At 38.0% G+C, this 27,082-nt stretch overlaps 1 protein-coding gene across 1 annotated transcript in view; it reads left to right on the forward strand.

The window, feature by feature from the left end:
* The window catches only part of LOC144001058 (gamma-aminobutyric acid receptor subunit pi), a 45,322-nt gene extending 22,542 nt beyond the window's left edge, over positions 1-22,780 (forward strand). The window contains exons 3-10 of the mRNA XM_077495011.1: positions 6,188-6,300; positions 7,652-7,719; positions 11,229-11,446; positions 15,136-15,218; positions 18,829-18,966; positions 19,576-19,728; positions 20,372-20,562; positions 21,728-22,780. Of these exons, the coding sequence (XP_077351137.1) occupies positions 6,188-6,300; positions 7,652-7,719; positions 11,229-11,446; positions 15,136-15,218; positions 18,829-18,966; positions 19,576-19,728; positions 20,372-20,562; positions 21,728-22,093 (1,330 nt within the window). The 3' untranslated portion in view covers positions 22,094-22,780. The remainder of the gene's footprint in view (positions 1-6,187; positions 6,301-7,651; positions 7,720-11,228; positions 11,447-15,135; positions 15,219-18,828; positions 18,967-19,575; positions 19,729-20,371; positions 20,563-21,727) is intronic.
* The last annotated feature ends 4,302 nt before the right edge of the window (positions 22,781-27,082 follow it).

The raw sequence follows: 27,082 nt of genomic DNA on the forward strand, positions 1-27,082 counted from the left end.
ATTAATTTACTTGGGGGGTTTATTGAAAGTACTAGTAGTATTGGTACTTGGTATCGATGACTACTGGTATCGCTCTGAAAAAGGTGGTATCTAACATCCCTTGTATACAAAGTGTAATGAAGTGACTGATATGTTACTAGTAGTGTTGTTCCGATACCATTTTTTGGGCCCCCGATACCTAGCTTTGTAGTATCGGATCATACCGATACCATACCGATACCTAAGGGTATTTTTTTTTTTCTTCAACATGAAAAAGCTGTCCTGCCATTGGTTCAGAGCATTCAAGGGCCAATAGGATATCTTAGATCGGCATGCGGTGAACATGTCACATATCAGTGAATGCCGATGCATCCAAAATCCTATATTAGCGTTGGAATTAATGGTATTGGCATGTTACTTGTGAATACTCACCGATACTGATACCACTGGTTGCCGTATCGGGCCTCTGCCAATACCAGTATCGGTACGGAACAACACTAGTTACTTGAGTGAACAAGCCTAATGTTAGAGATATTATTTACTTTTTAAATTGGGGGAAATCAATGTAATATGTAGTATAATCACTAAATCCACTTATTCTTCTAAATATTTGTAAGAACAGGCACAATTAGTATGCATTCCAGAAAAATATGTAGATGAGTACCGGTTGTCAGTCTATAATCTCTTGAAGTCTTGGAAAACCTAAACGACAATTTAAAAATTAGAAGCATGTTGTTGTACGATGGTTTTGCTTTATCTCCACTGGGTCTTAAGTAAGGCTTCCCGCCTGCATGGCATCAGCCCCCTGAGCTCACTTGAGGGCACTCAATGTGTCATCTTATTATTCTTGATAGGCAGCCCAGTGGGCAGGTGTGTCAGGTCTGTCAGATTGCACCCTGGGAAAATGTGCCCTCTGAAGACTTTGCTTTCAAATGGGCGGAGAAAGTTACTCCAGTTCAAAAATAGAAATGATGCTTTTGTGTGCATAAGCAGGCATGCTACTGCGTGATGTGCTGCTTGATATCAAAATATGTTGACATTTCCTCTATTTTCTGCAGGCATTGAAGAATAAAAGTTTATATTTGAATGTAGCACAGTGCTAGTAGTGGATGTGTAAATACATGACTGTTGACTGAATAGACTGCAAAAAAAAAAAAAATAGAGATTTTACTTTTTATTTTACAGTTTTTTTCTGTATTTTAAAAATACCATTTAACTTACAAAAATATAAATAAAATTTTTTGGACATTTATCATTGGTTACTTTTTTAATGTTTTCTTTTCTACCTTTTTTTTTTTTTAGCTCTATTTTATGACTTTTTTTGTGGCAATTCCAGAGGCATTTTTTTTTTTAGCTTTTTTTTTTCTTTTGTTTTTGAACAATTCAACCTTTTGAAAGCTTTCATTCCTGCCTTTTTTTTTTTTTAAATTCAATTCTCTGACATTTTTAGCAATTTCACAGACATTTTATGGTCATTTTCTGCTTTTCCTATTCCTTTTTGGAATATAATGGTAACTTTTTAGGTAACATTTTCATCTATCCTTTCTCTCTCTTTTTCTAACTATTTAAAAATTTGGACTGACAGAATTTTTTTTTAAACTAAAATTAATGAATTCAAAGAAAATGTAATATACATATAGCAGGAAAACAGGTTGGATGGATTGACGACCAAACTTGGAGACCCCTGATTTAGTCTTCAATGAAACAAATGTGAATTTATTTATTTTTTTGACATGTAGGAAGAAATCTAGAAACCTGAGTACCCGCAAAAAAAACAAACAAAAAAAAAAAACTAAAAAAAAAAAAACAGCACAGCACGTGCTAACTCAGTCCTAATTGAAAATAAAGAAATACTAATTATATGATGTGCCATTTCTGTTCATGGGCAGATGATTTTTTTTTTAAGTATCATTTTATTGTCAGACTATAATATATTGTACTATCAAATATAAAGTGCTCTGCCATTGTTATGAAGGAGAAATCATTAAGATTGGCAGTAACATCTGTTCAGTTTTCTATTCTCCAGCACGGACATCAACACATAATTAATGAATGATAAATGATAATGATGCATTCTCTTCATGTAATATTTGATTTACTTATTCTCACTTTAAAAACGTTTTCTAGAACAGTTTAGTTAAAAAAACAAAAAAAAAACAATGGTGGGGAGCAAATAATCCAGTCATGCACTTTGCAAGCGTAATTGTGAATGCAACCACACTGCACGAGCTAGAATGTTAATGCAGCAGGCCGGAGGCGGAGCAATGTCACTAACATGGCTTTAGCATCCAAGACTGTTGCCTGCTGGAACAACAGGCTCCAAGCCATGTGAGTGAGACTTCATGCAGCATAGCAACAGGGTGCTGGGAGCAAGTTACCAGCTGTCTCCACTTATTTGACACAGTCAGGTGGTCCGAGAGCTCAACTTCACTTTCATTTGCGCGGAAGCTTGTCAGCTCCGGCAGTTCCACTTGGAGGCCACATGGGGCTTTCACAAGTAGGACAAGCATGAGATGTAATGTCATAAGATTTTTAATAGCCATTTATTGCATCTTTAATCGTGTTATCAAAATCAAAATGATGCAAATTGCTTTCATCCAGAATCAAGTGGTTACACATTGTTAAAAATATTTGATGTTAATTAACGATGTAGCCAAAGCTTTGATATGCTGTATTGCAAAAACGGTCGGTTTATGACTCACTCCACCAGGTTTGTGCAGCAAAGCTTAGCATATAAAATGTTACTGCTCACAGTAGACTCATGAAACATCATTAGCATGGTGCCACAGATGTGAAATGACTCGGGCCAGAAAAAGAGATATTCTTTGCTCCCTGTAGTTCATTTAATTTCCAAATGCACGACTGCTCCTATTACTCCACTAATATCCCAATTGTCTTTATATACATTATAATTAGTTTTTTTTGTATTAAACCAGTGCTTCTCAATTATTTTCTCTTATGGCACCATTGGAAGAAGAAAATATTTCACGCACCCCAACACTCTGCGCTGAATATAAATAGTATTTGTCTATAACATTATTTTAAGTACCGTATTTTTCCGCACTATAAGGCGCACCTAAAAGCCTTCATTTTTTTCAAAAGCTGACCATGCGCCTTATAATCAAGGGCGCCTTATATTTGGATCAATATTGAGCCGCAACAGGTCTCGCTGTGACACTGCACGATCGGTGCCGCGCATGCACAGAAGATCCCGCCATCTTGGATCGCTAACTAATACTAATACTTTACCTCAGAGAAAATAATAAAACAGCTGTTTGGCGGGTTTGGGTGGGGTGCGGGGGGGTCGTGGGGGGATGGGGGCTGGGGACCGGTGGGGCGCTGTGGGGGCCCGCCGGGCCTCGTTCTGCGGCCTTGGGCTCGGGGGTGTGGGCCGGGGCTGGGGCGGGGGTGTTCCGGGCGTCTGGGTCGGCTCGCCGACCGGTGTCCGCTCGGGTGGCTTGGGGGTGGCCTTGGTGCTGCCGCGGCCTGAGGATTCCGGGGGCGGTGCTCGCTTTGCTGGACCGCGGTTGACGGCTTCTTTCTTTGGTGGTGGTCCTTATGCATGCCAGATCCATCGCAACAGCATCTACTGAAACTCAAACAGAATTTGCCTCTCCCTCCCACAGCCCCTTGAATCAGTGGGTGCTGGTGTCTGTGGATCTCACTTTGCTTTATCTATCCTTCCCTCCTTCCTCTCTTTAGTTTTTCCTCTGGTCACTTGAGATCTCAATTTATTGGAAGTTTGAGGTTTCTGGGGTTGGCATAAGACTCTGGTTTTGTAACCACGCAGGAGGGGTTTGGTTGGTGCTGGATTTCACTTTGATGGATTGGATGTACTGGCTTCTATGGATCTCACTCTGCCTCATCGATCCTTCCCTCCTTCCTCTCTTTAGTTTTTCCTCTGGTCTCTTGAGATCTCGCTAATTTTTTGGAATTTAGAAGCTTCCGGGGTTGGCGTAAGACTTTGATTTTGTAACCATGGGGAAGGCAGGAAGTGTTTGGTCGGTGCTGGATTTCACTTTGATTTACCTTTCTTTTCTCTTTATTTTTTCTGACCGTTTCTCTGGTCTCCTGACCATTTGAACCTCACGACTCTGGCAAGATTCTGAAGTACCTGGTTAAGGCGAAGGGTAATGGGATATTTACAAGGTTTTAGGTGAATTAATGAGTATAAATTTATACGTATTTGCACGCACATGCACGCGCACGCACACACGCAAACGCACACACGCGAACGCACGCAAACAACACACACAAAAAAAAAAAAAAAAAAGAGCAATGATGATAAGACGTTGAATCGGTAAGACTACCGAATGAACAATTCTGAGCTCTTTAAAAAAACAAAACAAAAAAAAAAACAGCTGTTTATTCATTTTGGGAGTGAATTGAGTTGTCAGAAAGCTGGTTTGTAATCTATTAATAAAGTTTGACTGACCTATCAGACTGTTTTGTTCCCTTTAGCGCAGCACCATCTAATGGATGCATAACATAACCCCAGCCTCTACTGTAGCGCCTTATATATGGAAAAAGTTTTAAAACATGTCATTCATTGAAGGTGCGCCTTATAATGAGGTGCGCCTTATAGTGCGGAAAATACGGTACATCCGTGCATAACATTTTATCGAGGGGTGTGCATTTTTTCCACAAAAGATGACTGAATATGGTTTTCGATTTGTGGAATCCAAAACGGTTACAGTACAGTTTCACTTGAAAGTGGAACAATTCGATTCAGCTCAACTCAGTTACGATTACAATTGGATTATGGTACGGCTCAGTTCAAGTGGGTGTGATGCGATTACTTTTTTGTTGTCATTTTACATACATTTGAATGACCCTGAGAGTACTGCAAGAGTGTCATTTCCTTCTAAAATATATCAAAAATATAGATATATATATTTGGTATATATCTTGATGGAAAGCTATTGAAGTCATTTTATTTTGTCTCATGTTGTTGCCGTGGTAATGCATTAAACTTGGCATACACATCAGACCTGTGACAAAAATCTATACTTGAGAGATTTTTGTTTCACTGGTCCCCTATAAATTTTTAACGACACATTCCTGGTTGTATATTACACCTAGATTTGCGAATTTGGGAGGCATGCAGTATGTAACTGCCCAGGATCTACAGAAATTATTTTATAGCCATATGCTAAACTTAACAGGAAGTGTGCCATTTTTACTTTATTTTGGAATTGTGCACAATTTTTGGCCTTTTATAGAGGTTATATTTTAATGAACCCCTTCCAGAGAATTTATTCAATCATCTTCAGACTTTGGGTGCTTCATCTAAAGAGGGTTAAGATGAAACATTATTGAACACTTTTTTTATTTGATGGCACACTGTTGCCATGGTGATGCACTGTTTGCACAGAAATATGATGCTGTTTTTGAGGGTAGAATAATCACGGAACTTTGTAAACACATCAGACCTGCCAAAACTATACTGGTATACATTTGACATTTTTTACATGTCTCATGTCTCTATGTGCCAGTACCCCAACATGAAAGTACGCCAACGTGACCAGGGTTGTGAGGGCCATCCCACTATTTGCGAGGCACTGTTGTGAGGATAAGCGGTTCGGATAATGGATGGACGCTATAAAATACCTCATTTGGGTTGCCAATTTAGACTTCAACAACTGTGTGATATTGTCGAACAGAGGAAGACCCCCACTGAATATCTTAATACCTTGACGGGAGATCATGTGCTCCTTGTGGGGGATTGTCTCCAATTAGTTGTTTGACTTGTACTGTGGTACCATAACATTTTTGCTGTTTCAAATTTAGCCATTGTAGAGTGGTGAAAGATGGAATGCAGTCAGCATGCGGAGGAGTCCAGACTCCTCCTAATTCATAGCATGTGCCTATACTTTTGTCCACAAGCAAATGTTCTGTATTTCCCAGTTTCTACAAACACACAAATATTATAAATACAGGGGGCAACATAATTGCAATAATTCCACACTCCAATGAGCCTTTATGGATAGCACCCATAGCAAAGCCACCAATTAAAATGCAAGCGCATAAGAAAAGGGTGGTTACCATAATAAGTGATTCAAAACATTTCCACAAGCCATTCATGTGTGTGCTTATTTTTTTTCACAATGGATACCTCACAGTGACAGTGAATTTTTGTGGTAATAAATGTAACACAATGAAAAATGTGGATTCATTCACTGTTTTGTCTTCTTTCTGTCCTCCTCAGGTTGTTAGAGAGCTCCATGCTCAATGCAGAGGTGAAGGAAGGAGAAATTCTGCCTCCAACCATTCAAAAGCTGATGAAAGGATACAACAAGTATCTGAGGCCTTTCTTTGATAGTAAGAAAACTGCATCCACATGTAGAAAATACCCTTTGACAGAGGGGATGATCATACTGTACACCAGTGCTTGTCAAATAGTGGGGCGCCCCCCCCCCCCCCCCCCCCCCCGGGGGCCGAGAGACTCCATCAAGGGGGGCACGCTTGACCTTGGGGAACATGCTTTTTTATTTTTTTATTTTTATTTTTTTACTGTCCTAGAATAAAGTGCAATTGCACCTCCACTACATTAGGGGGCAGTGGCGCTCTTATTATTGGCAGAGTGTGCGCAGGGAGCATTCGCTCGGTGGTGTAGGGGTTTTGTTTGCATTGAGCATGCGCGCTTTGCACACAGCAAAAAATAAATAAATCAGCACAAATTATTTCGTATATTTTAGTTTTGCAGGTTAAAGTTTTTTTTTTTAATATTGTGCTCTTGAGTTAATGTTGGTGATCAGTTTGAATGCATTATTATTTATTTGATTTTATGTAATTTTATTTTTCCGTATCATATGGTTTGACTGGTCAGTCAAAAAATGTTTATAGTTTAATTAAGGATTTAATTTTATTTTTGAATTTCAGATGCACTTTAAATCTTTCCTGTTACAGTTAATAAAGCTATTCTTTTTTGTAATTTGGTCCATATATCTTTCTTTTTTTTATTCTCTTATACGTTAATACGGATATAGTGTTATGCAGAGGTGCGCTTATAACAATTTTATAGACAAATGATACTACGGGGAGAGGTGGGGGGGCGCGAGATGTTTTCTTCTTACTGGGGGGCATGACAGAAAATAATTGCGAAGCACTGCTGTACACTGATTATGTGCAAGATTGTATGGACAATCAGAGTAATACAAACAGTAATACATATGGTATGTTTCTTTTTGACAAGTAAAAATGTATGACAAAACTATTTATAGGGTACAGTAAATGCTAATTGACGTTCGTTATTTCATAACCGTGAGGTTGCTTCAAGTGTATCCTTGTGATTGTGGGAAGGTAAAAATCTCAGCTAGGCTACTAAAAACTGTATCTTTTAATGTCTCCAAAAGCAAACTGGGCTAAAGCATTCATAACATGTTTAGATATGGAATAAATTACCCTTCATTGTGAAGATGGGTGAAAACTGTAAATATATGCAGTACATCCCTGTTTGCAAGCGGGAACGAATGGAATATTTGCCGCGATGTTATCATCAGCATAGCAATGATAGTAATCCATAGTTGTGCAACATTTTTTGATGGTGCTGTAGATGCTGACCTCTGTGTGTTATTAAACTCTGGATGACTGCTTAACAAGATCTGTAATTCCACAATACTTCAGGACATGTCAGTATCGTATATATTGTTTGCTTCTCCTCTTTTTCTAGATGGTCCTGTGACTGTTGGTATGAGCTTGGACATTGCAAGTATTGACACCATTTCAGAGATCAACATGGTAAGACACTTTTTTTTTTGTGGTATGTTTTTCAGCAATTATCTATCTCAGCACTTTCTAACCTTCAAAAAAAATAAATAAAAATCCAAACAAAAAACTCAGGAGGGAGGCAACCAGGCAGGGACAGGGTGGCTGGCTGTAGAATCTTGGATGAAGAAAACTATAACAAAAACCAAAGATCCAGGGCAAACAGCTTAAAAAACTTCATGGTCACATAAGGCAAAAAATGCAAACACTATAAACACTAGAAGAACTACTGCATGTTACTAACGCATGGGATGGAATTCTCTGGCACCGTCCTGGGTGCAGATCAGGCTTCTTATAGGGGAAGGTTGATGGCCTGATTGAGCCCAGGTGTGTCCTATCAGCTGCCAGCCACACCCGCCTGACTGACCTGCCGAGAGAAAAAAAACACAAAAAAAACAAGACCTGCCATGCACAAACCCCAATCATGACAGTTTGCTCCAATTCGTTGGTGATCAGTACTAGCGCTCCTAATTCATTTAAGCTTGCATTAACTTGCATTCATTGCAATTGGAAAGGCTGAAATTAGCGCTAGACAGAGCTGTACAACCTATTTACTTATTTATTTATTTTTTTATTAATTATGAGGTGGGTAGATACAAGTGTGAACATAGGAACATAGATTTTATGAAAAATCAAAAACAGCCAAATGAGTGCCTGTTTCTAGCATCGACAAGATTCAAATAATACAACTGCACTACTTAGTACGTAGTAGGGGTGTGAATTGCCTAGTACCTGATGATTCGATTCATAATTCACGGGTCACGATTTGATTCGATACCGATTAATCCCGATACGAATTTATAAGTCGATTGTTGCAATTTTTTTTATTCAAATTTAGTAAATACTAATCAGTAAACTTGTACAGTGTAAGATTTTGATGAAAATGTATTATTTATCTGAAACTCAAGTCTTATACAGGTTGTAATCTGTTTCATGTTTGAACAGCATTGAAATCAAATATTAAGACTTAATGTTCCATTCATATAACATTCTTCCATGCTTAAGGTGTGAACCCTAACCCGAAGTAAGACGTTTTGTTGAATATTAAAAATGGAAGTTTAAAAATCGATTCAGCCGCCTACTGAATCGATTCGAGAATTGCTCGATGTAATATCGCGATATGTTGCCGAATCATTTTTTTTTAACACCCCTAGTACGTAGTACGTTATAGTTAGTGATGAGGTATCATAAATAAATAAATAAATATGGCTACCAGTCATTGGTTTCTTGTCATAATTTTGATTGTATAAAATGACAATTAGTTCACAGTTTTGCCCTGGAACAGTCCAAGAACAGGCCATTCCAAATTGAACTTTTTGTGTGCGACACAATGCTACAGAAACCAAAAAATTTAAAACAACGTATTTGTCATAAGAACTGCCAAGATGTCCACCAAGGACAGAACTTAACTCTAACTCCATCCATCCATCCATTTTCTTGACCGCTTATTCCTCACAAGGGTCGCGGGGGCTGCTGGCGCCTATCTCAGCTGGCTCTGGGCAGTAGGCGGGGGACACCCTGGACCGGTTGCCAGCCAATCGCAGGGCACACAGAGACGAACAACCACCCACACTCACACGCACACCTAGGGACAATTCCGAGCGCCCAATTAACCTGCCATGCATGTCTTTGGAATGTGGGAGGAGACCGGAGTACCCGGAGAAGACCCACGCGGGCACGGGGAGAACATGCAAACTCCACCCAGGAAGGTCCGAGCCTGGACTCGAACCGGAGACCTCAGAACTGGGAAGCGGACGTGCTAACCACTCGACTACCGTGCCGCCTAACTCTAACTCCTATTCCAAAATTCATTCTGAGAGTTTGGCTGTGCATCCAAGAAATGTCACGAACGCAGACCATGCCAGTCCACGACTTGGGAAATCTTCCAAGATCAGCCACCCGCACATCTGATGAAACAGATGCTTTGGTCTCGGAAGCATTCCACAGTTCTTACACACGCCACTCAGAAAGTTTGGGATGCTTTCTGTCTGACATTGTGATTCAATTGCTGCCGATGTTCAGCAACTTTTAATAGTCAATAAATGCGCGAATCAATATTTTAAGGCCAAAATTAACAACATTGCAATTTATAAGATTAGAAAGACAATCTGATAAGTCGAAGGTCCTTACCTGTATTAGTGCGATAAAGCAACAATTCTCTAAAAAAACACTTCAAGACCAAAAATATACAATAATAAAATAAAAAAAAAACAAGAAGTCCCACAGCACCTGAATGTGCCGTCTTGTGACAAGGTATTGTTACATTCTTAACTTTTGTTAGATGTCAAAACCACCATAATCAGAGGACCTCTGGTTATTGTTTAATATCAACTCAATCAATATACTACAAATGATATTTGACGTGCAAAGATACAAATAAACTCTTTATGACTAAAATAATAATAGCATTCCTCTTCAAAACAATGTGATGTGTCAAGGTGATTCCATTTTAGAAGCATTTTTTTTTCTTCCAATTTCTGTTCCGTGTCAAGATTTGATTTTTGAATATTAATGATCCTCAAATAACTGTATTAAAAACAGTCAGTTCATTACAGTTTGTTCTTATTTTGGTTCTAAATGTGGAGATGCTGTTCAGTGGAGCGGGTGGATCAAGTCTAGTGGGATACAGGGCCGTTGCCCACCCCAAAATCTGCAAAAGTCCTAAAAAAAAAAAAAAAAAAATCACAGAAAGTTTTTTCCAAAACAATTATAGCAAAAACAAAATATAATTGCTTGCTTGCTTTATTGATTTTAGTATTTTTAATTAAAGTCAAAGAATTTCAAAGTGACCCTTGTAGCCTTCCATTTTTCTTTATGTGACTGTCAAAAAAAGTGCAGACACCCTTGCGCTCATTAATTGTGAGTTTCCAGATGTTATTTATGTTGGTAATGTAATTCATCTCTGTTCTGTAATCGTTACCACTTTCTGTGTCTGACCTTTACAATCTAAACTGACTCATCATCCCCTTCAAATAGAGTGAAAGGGACAACCTGTCACCACCACCCGTTTTTTTGCTGCTCTACCACTGCCAAGCCCTTCAGAAGCCACGATGAATGTAAAACAATTACCTGAACGTTTGCTATCGCTTGCTCGTATTAGCAGCATGCCTTTGATGGGCAATGAACAAACACAGTGGGAACCTCGAAGGTCATTAACACCTATCCAAAAAAAAACTTGCGGTACTCATTCACACACAGCCACACGATACCTGGACCCTGATGTGTTCTCTCAAACGTAGAAGCTAAGTTGCTGACTTGATGCAATGTGCAGCATTTCATTTGCTGTAGGCATAGAACAGCTCAGGGACCTGATGCCATCCAAATCCAACTGAGCAAAAAATAAAAATAAAATAAAAAGACTCTCCACCTACACAGGAATGTCGTAGTTAGCGGAAACATTGCTTGTCTGTCAGCATATTTTGGACATGCCTAGTAAATGAGTCCATTAGTTTTGTTCTAACCTTTGGACCTCAATCTTGCAGGACTACACGGCCACCATATTCCTCAGGCAGCGCTGGACAGACGAGCGTTTGGTGTTTGAAGGCAACAAGAGTCTGAGCCTTGACGGGCGGCTTGTGGAGCTCCTCTGGGTCCCCGACACTTTCATTGTGGACTCCAAGAAGTCTTTTCTTCATGACATCACCGTGGAGAACAGACTGATCCGCATCTTTCCAAATGGGACCGTCCTTTATGCACTGAGGTCAGATAATGAACGTAACGGATGATTTATTGGGTGCTGGGTTCTCTGCTTTACCAAACAGTGAAAGGTCTGTAGGGGAATTGAGAAGAAATTGGCAAAGGCCTACAAAGTAACTTGTCTTGACTATGTAATTGCAAAGCAGGGAGTTAAGTCAATACTGCTACCAGTGGATTGAAGCATAGGGAGAGTTTATAGAAAGAGCTTCAGGCTATCAAAACATCTTCTTATTGCTGTGTAAGCACTAGCTTAGTATCAGACAAGCTCAATGTAAGATACCAAAACATGCATTCATTCATCATATGGATTGGATATTGGATTCAGATTATACATTGCAAGATTTTACATGATCCAGTGACCATAGGCTGATTCTGAGTTTTTAACATATCCATTTGGTATACTTTAATCTAATTTGATGTTATACACAAGATTAGTGTTGTTCCGATACCGATACTGGTATCGGCAGAGGTGCCAATACTGCATTAAAACAGTGGTATCGGTATCGATACCATTAATTCCAATGCTAATATAGGATTTTGGATGCAGCATCTTGTGTCTTGCTGGTGCACGACATTCACTGGTATGTGACATGTTCACTGCATGCCGATCTAAGAAATCCTATTGGCCCTTGAATCATCTGAACCAATGGCAGGGCAGCCTTTTCATGTTGAGGAAAAAAAAAAACTTAAGTATCGGTATGGTATCGGTATCGGCCGATACTGCAAAGCTGGGTATCGGTATCGGTATCGGGAGCCAAAAAATGGTATCGGAACAACACTACACAAGTTAAACTATATAGACCTTATGGCCATATTCCTAAAAATTTGCTCCTAGTGGGCAAATTCTAAATTTGTAGGTACTGAACTCCACCAGTTTCCTATCTGCATTCACCGAACCCTTCTTTATTGAAAAATAAAATACATATTTTTTGAAATTCAAGACATTGGAATGGGGTTTACTGCTGAACAAAATGAACAGGGAGAGTAACATTTCATCGAATCTGGCTCTCTTCAGAAAGTGTTGTGTTCTTGTATTTCCCATTTCCATGCAGTTTAATTGCTCAACTTGGCAATCATGCAGTTTGGATGCTGACTCCCATCACTCAACTCAACTAGAACACTTTGAAAATAAAAAAAAAACACTGCTGTTTTCTTAAGATGGAACGCAGGGGCAGCAGATACAATGAAAACGGCAGAGGCCCCAAAATTGAACCCTGTGGAACACCATGTTATACATGTGAATTCGCCACTTTCTTTCTTTTTTTTTTTTTGCTTGCCGTAGTATGAAGGGATTACAATAATCAAGAACTCACACGACGTACCATCACTACAGTCACAATTCGGCTACTGAGCGCACCAAATTCCCTGCAGCACAAATAGAGTGGGGTGTATGATTACAAATCATTTGAGCTTTGCCGAACCAAGAGACGGACTCACCAACCCCTGGGGTTCGATCGAACCCAAGTTAAAGTCTTAAAATCATGATGTTTTCCTCTAAAAGGTGAAGAGTAGTTAGATCCTAGTAAAGATAAAAGCTATTCCCGAAGAATCCTAGCTCTTAAGGGAGCTTCTAAGGTGAGATCAGTTAAGAGCAGCAAAGAGGACTTTTAAGTGGCTAGGAGTTCCCTCACCAGAGGGGAAAATGGCAGAGAGAAGAGGCAGGAGAATTATTCCCCAACAATGAATGACAAGAAGCCGTTTTACCCTCATTAATTCCAAAGTTTAGTTGAAATATTTAAAGTGCAAAAATTACAAACAAAAAGCAAATAAATGTAACCATCACTATGTAAATATTGTGCAAGTCGGCCTAAGTTTTCACACATTTTGTAGGATCATTTTAAAGTATACAGTAGTACTATTAATTTAACAGATATTATCTTTTAGGTGAAATGTTATTTATAATTACTTATAAGATTCGAATCTATGGTTACGTTTATTTATTCCCTTGCCCATTATCAATGAAAGTGTACCTTTTATCTAGCTGTTAGGATCGACCAATCACAGCTCTCTCGCTCTCTCCTTTCCTCCCTCAAGCTCAAGTCCTCACGGGCCGCAGTCCTGCATGTTTTAGATAGATAAGCTCTGCAGGAGCCTGATAATTCAAGTGTGCTGGAGGAAGGAAGCATCTATAATAGGGTAGGGATGTTGAGTACCCACTTTTTTTTTTTTTCCAGACTGATACCAGACGAGTACTCAACTCTTAAGTACTCACCCATAATGATACTAAGTACCGATACCAGTAATATTTTTGAGACATGAATTTTCCAAATAAAAAACAATGACAGATAATTGTAAAGGAATACTTATATATTATTTTTCCATAGAATTGAAATGAAATTAATGGCAATTTCCTATTCTTCTCATTTCTAATTTCTAGTTCCTAATCATAAAACGGCCACAAAAGGGCGGCCAATACTGGTATCAGCCAGAGCCGTATTTAGAGAGAATCTGGCCAACTGAAAACATGGACGCCATGTTGTTACCCTCGGTGACAGGGTGGAGCGTACGCTAGCCTCAAGCCTATCGTTTTCCACGCAAAATAACTTTATTTCACAAACTACGTGTACAGTTTCATTTATATTTACCCCTTGTTTTATTTTTTAACCTTTGATGTATTTGACAAGCCGATAATATAAGGAATACACTGCATGTATGATACAGGCTATTACTAGTATATGGTAGATTTTTACTTTACATGGATTTTGATTTTCAGTGTTGTGAATGACTGAGACCGAGATGTTAAGTGGGATATTGGTTGGCGAGCTGGTAGGAAAGAAATGGGACTAAAAGGATAGTCAAAGGAGGAATGGCTACCTCGGGGAATTGGGGCTGAGAAAAGAGACAGTATGAGGTGAGGAATGTGAGGCGTACGAGCTTTCCGTAAATGTTTCAGCGCATTGCCTTCGGGAATACACGAGAAAGCACTGAGATGTATGTACAGTGAAGTGGTTTAGAGGATTTAATGAAGCAATGTCTGGGGGATTCATTCACAATAAAGGGTCTGTGTTTAAATCACAAAGAATGGATGAAATAACCATTACGGTTACAGTTCATTTGGGTAAGCGGCCCTGCTATGAATTAGGAGCCACATGAAATATTATCAAAATTCAACTTCATTACATACAGTGGATAGTTTTATGTTTAAATGCTAGGATAAGTTTTACGACGTCACATTACACATTATAGGTCATATTAGTGATGGAAAAAGCTTTGTAATATTTTATCTTGGGGTCATTATAGAACAAAAACCTGGCTTTTGAACAGGGGTGTGTAGACTTCTTAAATTAACTGTAAGTGTCCCAACTCGGGCTTGTTACAACCTTCCTACAAATACTTGCTATATGCTGTGTAATGGGTATGACTTAAATTATAAACATAATGATGTAAATGCACTTGAAATATATGCTACATGTTGCATTGGTTTTTCATCATACAGCACATGCTTTCATGTTCTGTTTGATTGTGGCCAAAGCAGGACACAACTGAGCAATTTAATTAATCTAATTAAAAACAGGAGGCTCCGTCTACCAACACTCAACAAGGAGACTGCAAACAGAAAGAAAAAAACTATAGCAACAAAATGTGATCATGACGACCCCAATGACTAACTTCACAATACATTATGTCTTTCTTTTCCAATGTCTAATTTTATCATTAACTGCTTTCATTAACTTGTGCATTCATGTTCTGCAGAATCACCACAACTGTGGCCTGTAACATGGATTTAACCAAGTACCCAATGGACAAGCAGACCTGCACACTACAACTAGAGAGCTGTAAGCACCTCCTCTTTCCTTCTGGGAGTCTATGTTGTGTAGCCAAGTTCACTTTTTCATGAATTGTGGAAGTTTTTCTTTACAGCGGCAGTCCAACATTAACTCATTTAAAAAAAGATCATTTTGATTTGCGTATACATTATATCCAAATTGCACATACAGTATATAATTCCACAAGTGTCATCTTTGGACAGTGACAACTAAATAACACACATAACATAGCCAATAGCCATTGATTTATATAAGGTTACCTCCATATTACTTTCTGGAGATTATTTGCTTGTTTAATGATCAAGGTACCACTACTGCAACATATGTAGACCATATTTACTGCAATTATGTGTTTGCTGTAGTTTATATTTACAACTATGTTTTATTTTTTTATACTTTTGATGTAAAAAAAAACCAAAAAAAAAACACACATCCCAAAATTAACAATAACAGATCATTTTTATCATGTGCTGAGGTTGGATCCCAAAGCGCAGACACAAATAAGATTTAAACTATTTATTCACATCGAGAGATGTGGAACAAACTTGACTAGACGAGAAACAAAGAGAGTTGCACAGAGAGACAGTGGTAACAGAAGCAATAATCCGACAAAGACACACACTTCTCAGACCGCTACTACAGACAGTTAATCGAAATGATTGTTTGTGACTAAGCAAAGGATTAAAGATTGACATCACATAACATCACATAGCCTAAAACCAGTAGAAAGTAGATGCTGGTTAAAATCAGTTCAAAACCGACACTTGACCTCATGGTCATGAACGCAACTTAAAAGGTCATGAACTCAAACTTAACCCTGGAGTGACCCCAGACATGACAATTTTAGACCTATATAAGACCTTCCATCTATCCATTTTCTTGACCGCTTATTCCTCCCAATATAGAAAATTTCCTTAAAAAATGCATGAAATTATTGACAATTTTCTGTTCTTCTAATTTCAGATTTCTAGTTCTTGATCATAAAACAACCACAAGTGACCGGCCGATTTTGATATTACCAGCACTTTGAAATAAGGCCCTGTATCAGCCTGATATCGCTACGCACCTTTCCCTAATTAACATAATCAGTGTCTTCACATTGATGAATATCATTCATTATTGATAGTAAGATGCAATCAAAGGGAGAAAAGAAGCGGTTTGGCAAATGGATGGATGGATGTAATTAAAGGTAATTTGAGCGAACCTGAGAAGTACCTCTCGGTTTTCAAAAAGATTGTTGATCCCTGTTGTAATCTGTCATTAAAACTCTTTCTCCACAAATCACTCAATTTTTATCAGGAAGGCAGCCGGAGCATCTTCATAACTAAATCATGTTCTGAAATGAGTGTGATATGAGCAACAAAGTATCCCCTCTGCAGTTTCTGCCATGCACCGTCTCTGATCTGCTGTCATTGCTGATCTGCCTGCTTTACTTTACGCCATGCTTTTAAATGACAGTCAGCCATGCAGGCTTAGCCCATTCTGGTCCCTGCCAAAAGCCAAGCAAGCCATCAGTGGCAAAATGAACGGAAAAAATGAAAATGAAGGCGCTACAATCCCCCTTAACAGACAGAAAGACGTGTGGAGGTTGAAGCTGAAAAGATGATGGCTCCCTCCTCCGCTGCCTCAGTAATTCCCAGCTAAAGATCTGCACCTTTTGTCACTTTCTTTCCTGTTTCCATGAAGTTCCTCTTTGATCGTCTGGCTCTCTTTAATGACGTTACTTTCTTTTCGCCCTCATTCTCCTCTGTCTTGCATATCTACCAGCGTGAAGATGGAGTCAAAGATTAATTTCCTCTAAAATTATGCAAAAAGTCAGATGGCAGCATAGTGTGGCATCACCGTGGGAGGGTGCTGAACAGTAATTTGGGATTGTGGTAAAATATTTAGTGGTTTCCGACAGCAAAGCATGAAGAGATATGTCAGCTGTCGTAATTTACATTTGGTTCCCATTTGATCCTGACTTGTGCGGCATTTTAGTTATAAGAAGCCACAGCACATCTAATACAGCAATTTATTCATAGTTCCTCACTAATGTCAGGAAAACAAATAGAGCTTGAACTATTGTCCTTATGTGGGGCTCCTCTGGTCAATTATTTAGACTAGAGAGTCAATAATACATTAAATAATACATGAGGAGATGACAAGCAATTAAAAAGTGAGGTAGCGAGAAAGATTACTGTACTGCACTGTTTTTTTTTTTCTTCATCTCTTGCACCCTCTGGTGAAAAATGTGAGAAGCACACCAACTTCTAGGTGAAGTACATCTCAAAAATCTAATTACAATGATAACGGTGCTCAGTTCTGACTAACGTAATATGTTGTGTTCTTTATGTCTGTTTTAAATATTCTGCCCACCCCATTAAACTTAACTATAGGAACTTAAATGAATTTTATTTATAAAGTTCTTTAAAACAACCATTGCCGCATACTGCATAGTTCTGTACATGGAATAAAAATCAATCAATAAAGACAAAACAAAACAACACAAAATTAATTAATGAATATCATAAGTAGGTTAAATAACTAAATAAAAATAAATACTAATAAATAAATAACACACAAAGTGAATAAAGTAAATAAAATAAGTATCAATCCAGTCCCGTCCCAATCATGTTGGTTTTAGCTAATGCACCAAAGGGACCAAGTCAGCAAGTTAAGATGCACAAGGGCCACTGGAACCAAAGACCATAACTTTTGTGGGGTTTTTTTTTTTCACTTTGTTGAAGAAATTGAGTGCCATTCAGGCCTTGATTTCCTCCAGACAGAACAAAAAATGGCTTCAATGAGAAAGTGTACATTTTGCTCAGCCACATAGATCTGACTGTGATCCGCATAGTCGTGATAAGAAATCCCATACTTTCTTAAGATGGAGCCCAGAGGCAGCAATTACAATGAAAACAACAGGGGCCCCAAAATAGAACCATGTGGAACACCATATGACAGTGGGACTGTGAGGGACTCACAGGCTAATGGATCTAAACCACTCAAGAGAGCAACCACTAATGCACACCTGGTGCTGCAAACGAGCCAACAGAACCACTGAGAATGTTTTCAAAGCTTGGTTTGATGTTCTTAAACAGTTTGTCCATTTCAAGTGTTGCGATGAAAGCAGAATTATTTGAATGTTGTCTCCCCCTCAAGGGGAGCACATCCTCTTTAAACTAGCTTTTCCGAGGAGTTTTGAATTCGATGTGCTCTTGTACTGCTATAAGAGGGACTTTACGCCAACTCTAGCTTGTAATCCCATAATAACCTAGCCGTGGGTGGAGCACAGTTAATTCACTTTCCAAGGTGTCTTCAGATGTGCTGCATATTAGTATAGTGACATTCAGCTTCACCCATTCCTCACTATCTTGTATTAATAGCATATTTGCTGTGTCACATGAGGACAAAAAGCTTAATGCAGTTCCACTTGACCAAGAGGGCATTACACTGTTAAATAAAAGAATGGTTCTGCTGCAGTGTGATGATATCCAAAATGTGCTTATTCGATGAATTCTGTTGAAGGGAAGTGATTAATTTCTACTGACATACCTCTTGTAAATTCATATTGTGCAATGTTCCTGTAAAAGAAAAAAAAAAAAGTTTCACTTCCATTGGGTTTCTTGTTCCGTAGGGGGTTACAACATCAACGATGTCATGTTCTACTGGACGAGAGGAAATGAGTCTGTCAGTGGCCTCGACACTCTTCAACTTGCTCAGTACACAGTGGAGGACCACTACACCTCTGTGTCAGAAGCTATCTATGAAACTGGTAACTATAATGGCTACAATTTAATGGTCATGACTAGAAACGAATCATCTTCCTTGCTCATGTAACAATATGTGACTCAATGGTCTTAACTTGATTCAATACTGTAGTAACTGTGCAAGAGTGCAGATCGCCCTATAAAGCATAAACCATGAAATCAATGAGAGAAAAATCAAGATTCTTGGAAATAGAGTATTTATTGGTCCTTTTGAAAACTTCCAGATTTGTGTCAAATTTATAACTGTCACAAATATAATAACAAACAAACATATTAGTACTTCCAAAATTCAGACACAACACTAGCCACTATTAATAGTTATAACTGCTATCATGCACTATTAGGATTTGAAATCTACACCCACTTTCTCAAAACCTTGTGCACAAATCCAAAAATTCCAACAATTTTCACAAAACCCCTGACTTTTCTCGTGTTTCTTAGAGGTTTTTTGTTTTTGTTTTTGTTTTTTTTCTGTTAACTTTTTTTCTGGTGATAATATTTTACAGGATGCAATAAAATGGCAATTCCTCTATTGCGATTTACTATATTTTAATGAATAAAATGTAGTAAATATATTTGCTAAGGAGATTAACTTGCTGGCTGGTCTCTGAAAGGTCACTACCCCAAGCTGGTCTTCCACTTTGAGCTGAAGAGGAGCATCCTGTACTTCATCCTGGAGACATATGTCCCATCAAGCCTGTTGGTGGTCCTCTCTTGGGTCTCCTTCTGGATTTCCCTCTCCTCTGTTCCGGCACGAATTTGTATAGGTATGTAACAGTCCGAAGTAATGAAGCGACCAGTGTGTAAAAACGTGACTTCCTGACCATATGTTATATTATGCATAACAAAACAACATAATGGAAGTACACCCTTTTTCATTATACACCCAGAAGCATGTTGCCATGTCTTAGAATTATGTATTATGTGTCACATGAACAACACATTGCATTTTACACAAGACATCCCTCTCAGTGTGGATGAACTCCTCCTGGGTGCCTTTCCTCACGGTGTTCTTCTGTGCCCCACCATGTTGTGGTTTGCGTGTGTATTTGTCTGTACGATCATGGGGATATGGGGGGGAGGGGTGTTTTTTTCTTCTTTTTATTATATTATAGATGTTTTTGTTGTTCAGCACCTTGAGTTGCATTTGCATGTTTGAAAAGTGCTATATAAATAAAGATTGATTGATTGATTGATTGATTGATTGATTGATTGATTGAAGGCCAACAAACATTATTGAACGATTGTGTGAATCTAAGTATCCATTTGCTGCTTCCATATGAAATGAAAGGTTACATTGTAAATGAATTATTAATTCACAAAAATGTGTGTATTCTTTACAAGCTCAAGGCAATGCACCATGTTTCTAGTTGACCCTTGAACCGGCACTGTGTATCTGTTCCATACCAGGAGTGACCACAGTACTGACGATGACCACCCTGATGATGGGAGCGCGCACATCGCTACCTAATGCCAACTGTTTCATCAAGGCCATTGACGTGTACTTGGGAATCTGCTTCAGCTTTATCTTCGGAGCCCTCATCGAGTACGCTGTGGCTCATTTCTGCACCCTCACATACAGCGACTCGCACATGCTAGTGGTGAGAGACTCTTCTTGTTGTTCTGTCCTTCTGTCATCATTGTGACCTTTGCTTACAGATTTAAAAGAGAAAAAAAAATCCCACTCATTAGTTAGTCAGTCATACAGCTAGTCAATTAGTAAGCTCGTTGTGTTGTTTCCATTTGCAGTTAACATTCTAATAGGACAGTTTGCAATTGCGCCCAAGTTACTTTTTTTTTTTTAACAATGCAGGTAGGCGACTGATGGAGTGTATTCGTACGAGGCAAAATTTGTGAACTGACTCGCTATTTCACTATTAACTCATTAGCTCCCAAAAACGTATAAATACGTCATATTTTAAATGTATTATGGTTACGATAAACCTCTGCTGCTTTAGTGTCTGCCTCTATATGACTGGCGATGTAGTGATTGAGATCAAATGAAGGGAGTTTCCGGGTTCAAGCATGTAAAATTAAACGGCAGTGATTTACACAAGAAAATGTCACCGAAGACACCTATTTGTGCTCTCTACATTTCGTCGGTGGAAATGGGCCAGCAGATGAAAATCTAGACCCAATATGAGCGACTGCAGGTATGTTGTTTACCGTCTGCTTTCACAGCGTTAGCCTTGCTAGCTGCCTGCTACAACATGCTACATCATGGTGTAATGCACCGAAAATACCTACGGAGGCCACTGCTGCTTAGATATGGAAATTAATATAAAATATCAGAGCTATAGAACACTACAACAACATGATAGTTGATCAGTGTCACTATGATGTGAGCTGTCACTGTGTCACCACACCATTTTAACAAAAGCAACTAACCAGAAGTAACAGGCCAAAAGTAGGCTAAAAATCTTCAAATGAAAATAGTGACTTTTATCTGTTTCGTTTTGGTGAAAATTAGCGACCAACATGATATTAGCAGTCATCTGGACCGCGGCAGAGTGGCAGCAATGATCATACAATAAATCTCACCTTTCTTCGGAAACGGTTTTCTTTCCGCTCACTTTGAGGTCTCCACATCTCAACCACCGTTTAAGCTGTTCCAAAGTGTGTTTGTCGATTGAATCAAATTTTCCGTTGTTCTCTTCTAAAATGATGTGTACGCGTGTGTCCTACTCTGTTATTTTGTCCGACTCGTGCATATTAATGAGTGAAATGTGACATCATTTGAGATCAACCCTATTTGCTTTGCTGCAGTACGGCCACCAAATGCACAGCTTTGATGACGACATGAACGGCATCGTCACCACCATCTCCAGCCACTCTGACAGGGCCAAGAGACGCAAGGAACCCGACGCAGGTCCCACCGCTGCTCCCGCCTCCACAGAATTGGCAGTCGACCCATCCAGCCCGACAGGGAGCGAGCCCAAGCCCGAAGCCCCGCCTCCAGAACCCACCAACTGGTGTCTCACAGTTCTGGCCACCCTTCGCAAACTTCTCACTTTCATAAGCTGCTGTCACATAGAAAATCCACACCACATAGACAACTACTCAAGAGTCACTTTCCCCCTGTCATTTGTCCTTGTTAACCTTCTTTATTGGACATATTATTTGTACTTTTAGCATTTGTTCCAGTATTTTGAAGGGGAGTTTATGTCACTGTACGTACAATAAGTGTGACTTAGATGTGGTTCTGAGGTGAGTTTTTACTATTTATAAGCAGCAACATGATACAAGATTGTTTTTAAGGAAGAAAAAAAAGTCTTCTACTAATTCAACTCCACTGTTTTAAACTAGACTGGTGAAGTCTGATCCACAGAAAAGTGCTTCCAAAGATGAAAACCATTCATTTGCATATTTCCTACTCTAGCACATTTAATCAAACTGTTTCTCCGCTCAATTTGTTAGTGGTTAACACACAGAAAACGGAGTTGTAATGTTTTGACTTGATGGCTGAAATGGCCAGCGGTGCTGCGAAAGGGCGAATGAACGTTTCTCTTTTTTTCTCCCTTTTATCGAGCGCTATTTTTATTTATTTTCCTTTTCTGCCTGAAGGTCTTTGCATAAAATTGGGGGGGAATGGATGGTCAGTGGCAGAAATAAAAAGGAAGAGCAGATGCAAGACATTAACTTGTGATAGGAGAGTGTTTTAAACACTCACAGGATTCAATTACTGGAAAAAGCACAAACTGGGTTTATTTAATTGTCTTTAGTACAAAAAAAGACTCAATACTACCTGATATACAGGAGATAAAGACATATTAGTTGACGATAAATAGTGCAGCAGTAGATTGCACCATTCATTCACTTGTGCTTGTTGTCATAATTTACAAGAAATAACAGAACAAAAATATTTTTGTTATACAGAGAGAAAAAAACAGTTTTAAAAATGAACATATTCCATAAATTCACACTTTGCGGGTCATTATTTTTCGCATTCCAAACATTCAGTTTTCTCACAGTTCAACAACACCCCCAGAAAATTCCCATTCATTTCCAATGAGACAATCAACAATATGCTCCCATTCGATATTCAAAAATGTTCAGATCATTCCATTCGCCTTGGGAATATTTTTCAAGATTCCCCCAAATCCCACAAACCACAAATTCCACATTTTCCACCCAATTATTGTATAGTTTCAACAACAAAACTTCCCACTCATTTCCGAGGGTTCGGCCATTGGGCTCGTATCATTCCGAATCAAAATATTCAGCTCGATCAATTCACATTCTACATTTTCACGACCCAAATTCCCCATTAATTTCCAATCGACTTTCCAATTTCCGCTTGTTCTGTTCAACTGGTAAAAAAAAATCAACAATCCCAAAATTACAACATACCAAAAACTCACAATTTTTCAACCCCACATTGCACTTTTTTTTTAACAATATAATTTCACCTAATTCCATTTAATTGAATATCATTCTAAGGCATTCTACTGTATATCGTTCAATGTCATTCCACCTCATTCCATATCTTTCAATTTCATTCCACGCTTCTGTATTTTTTTTTTTATTAAGCATTCACTATATTCACACAATTTCTCCAGAAATTGCTTCATCTAATTTTTCACGTTTGTATGTATATCGAGTTCAGTGCATTCATTACCAGTTTCTTTTTTCTTTTCTTTTTTCCAAATGTCTTGTCATTACTCACAAAGCTCTTTACATTCTTAACAACCCGAAAACTATGGAATTTTCTGGACTATTTCAGGAAGCTGCTGAAAAATGACATGTTTACATTGAAGCGTAGAAATTCTCTACATATTCCAACTGAGGCCTGCTTAGTCCAACTAGTCTTGGGGGAGGGGCTAAAGTTTGAAGAGAAGTAGAATGATAGAGTGGAAAAGAATAAATATAATATAGCAATGTTTTCCTGAAGGGCAAGAACATTGAGTGATTGAATGACCCGTATCACAACCTTCACTACTGTACATTACGTTTATACAGGTTGTTTACTATCTTTCAGAGAGGATGCATTATTTTAATGCTAATGACTGATTATGTGAACCAAAGATTATAATCGGATTTAAAAGTGCATTTTCAAATCTTACTACGGTAGCAGCATGTTGTCAGTCTGCAGATGAACGTGTCATCTCATTTGGCAGACAACAAGACGAAGCTGCATGTTGATTTCTTGCTGTGTTCAGTACTGCTGTAACATGTTCTCACTTATACTGGAATGAGTTCATTTACTCATATTGCAAGTTTCTTCCATGATGTGCATTGAAATTAATGAACTGCATATTGCCTATAGAAACTATTTCAGCTGCATTGTTCTACTGTTTTAAACGCATCATTTAAACGCTGATGATAACTGCAACAAAGAATTTCATGTATAACTTCTGTTCTCCTTGCATGCTTACAAGAATCCAATTTTTGTTTATTCTATGTTTCCTGGTTGACTTGGAGGTAAATATGATGCTTTGATTGTCAATGCTTTCTCATTCCAAAAGGACGGGTTCTTCTCGGTTCTGTTCTCATTTTCAGTCTCAGAACGGTTACGATATTGGACTAAGCGGTGTCCTGTGCAAGCAGGCAAGCGGCGAGAGATTGAAAAGATTCACAGAAGTGATTTAACACTGTCAGGTTTTATATATACGGCACCTTTCTCTCTCAATGGACAGTCTTATCTTGTGAAAAGGATGGGAAATGAATGCTTATATAGCGAGCCAAAGTGACAGATGAGAAACTACTGAGGCTTCTTAAGGAACTCTTTGTCGTAATAAAGATGGCATAAGGTTTAAGATAAGTGCTTTTTTTGAGCATGACTCTATAGCTGCAACTCAATCATGGACACCACTTGGTTACAAGGACCTAGCGGAGACAAAATTGCCAGGAGATAACGGCGGAGAACAGATCAAAATGGACGCATTTTTCAGAGATGGATTAACCCTTTTTCTTTTCATGTTGTAGAACGTGTCAAATAATACCTCATGGTGATGTTGACGACCAACCTGGGACGTCTTCATGTACAGCATATTGTATTTCTATACTGTAGCGCTATAATAATCTAGATATTGTTCTGCTTAACCGGTCAATAAATTCCACCAATGTGCATGTTTACTGTAAAGAAATAGATGAGAGCAATAAAATGGTTTGTGTGTATGATAGAAATGTAGTTATTTGAAGCACCAATATTGATGACTAATTTGGTCTTTAGCATTGTAAAAAGATGTCAATAGAGATGTTACGTTCCAGTTGAATTTTGCACGTTTACACTAAAGTACCAGTGTCACATTGTGGCTGACAAAGTGTCTTAATTCCCTCAACATTAATTACAGGACTGTCTCAGAAAATTTAAATATTGTGATCAAGTCCTTTATTTTAGGTAATGTAATTAAAAAAACAAAAATGTCATACATTCTGAATTTATTACAAATCAACTGAAATGTTGCAAGCCTTTTCATTATTTTAATATTGCTTATTATGGCTTACAGCTTAATTAAGAACCCTCAAATATCCTATCTCAAAATATTAGAATAATTCCTCAGACCAGGTAAAAAAAAAAAAAAGTGTCATAATCAGCAATATTAAAACAATAAAAGGCTTGCAATATTTCAGTTGATTTGTAATGAATCCAGAATATGTCATTTTTGCTTATTTAATTGCATTACAGAAAATAATGGACTTTACCACAATATTCTAATTTTCTGAGACAGTCCTGTATATTATCTATTTTATAATTGGTTTGCATTTGCTGTAGTAACGAGAGGAAAAAACTGCACCACATGCTTTGTGTCAGAGGAGCTATTGTATATTTTCATTAAATACAAGATAACATTTTATTAAGTTATTTATGATTGTATGATTATTATTTTAATTAATGTATTTTCCCATTTGCATTTCTCACTTGAGTTTTAACAAAATAATACATATGATATTCAAAAATAATAAAGGCATTTAATTTTTAAAGTATTTTTATTTATTTATTGCATAATTACTTTTATTTAAGTTAATCAAGAAAAAATATATTTTCTTTTGTAACTAGACTAAGTGCAATTTCTGGAGAAATTGCGTGGGAATGCTGAAAGCACATTGAGAGATAAATTATGAAATTATAACCTCCTGGTTACTGGACAATACGCTTTTACCAACTGTGCCACTGACCAGTATCAGACACCTGGTTATGATGATAGGTTATATATATGTAAATGGCAGTGGGCGTGGAAAGTGATACTTAGAAAAAGTTCAGTGACTGTCCCATTGAAAATGAATGGGGAAAAGTTGATATTAAATGTTAAATTGTGCAAATACTGTAAGTAATGTGGAATCAGACGATATATACCAGGGGAGGTGTGATTTTTTTCAGCTAGTTGAAATTTGAACAATGTAAAGTGGAGGTATTAAAAGTGTGAAGAATAAAAATCACAATAACATATTGTGGGAATGCTTCAGCATTCCTACAATGATAGCGATTTTATTGACCAAATTCACCACAAAGACATTTGTTTTCTAACTTTACTGTAATTATTATGCTGTTGACAATTCCGACCATCCAGGAATTTCTGATATTTCCTCAATGCAAACGCTTTATGGTGAAACAAGCGGCGTATTGTATTGTGTTTGTGACTAGCGCACAAACCAGGGAGACAGTTCTCATAGTGAAATGACATTTCATCACATTTTAAAATCAAAATAATCCTCTCAAAGCAAATTACAATGATGCAAAGTCCAATGCTTTGGGTCATTTCTCCTAATAGGACCATCATTTTGATTTGTGACGTAAGCTCGGGATTGTCAATTCTTATGTAACTTATTTCAATAAGGACCTATGAAAAAACATTTTGTTGTATTTCTGTCATCATCCAGAGATCATATTAAAAAAACAAAAACACAATGGGATCTAAAACATTTAACATCAAGTTAAAAGCTATCATGAAGAAATTGAAATTGAGAATGAGAAACTGACTCAGTGACTGGAAAACCCTGAATGGAGAATTTCTTGGGACCGCACCAGCAGCTTCATGCTGCACATCAGTCACTTTTAACAGTTGCTCTCTCAGTATGATGCCTTTGCCTGACAGAGAATCTCCTTAATATCCCAACATAAATCATTTAATTTCATAATTATCTATGATAAAAACAATGATTTGTTAAATCAGTGTTAGA

This window comes from Festucalex cinctus, chromosome 14 (assembly GCF_051991245.1).
Source record: "Festucalex cinctus isolate MCC-2025b chromosome 14, RoL_Fcin_1.0, whole genome shotgun sequence".
NCBI lineage: Eukaryota > Metazoa > Chordata > Actinopteri > Syngnathiformes > Syngnathidae > Festucalex > Festucalex cinctus.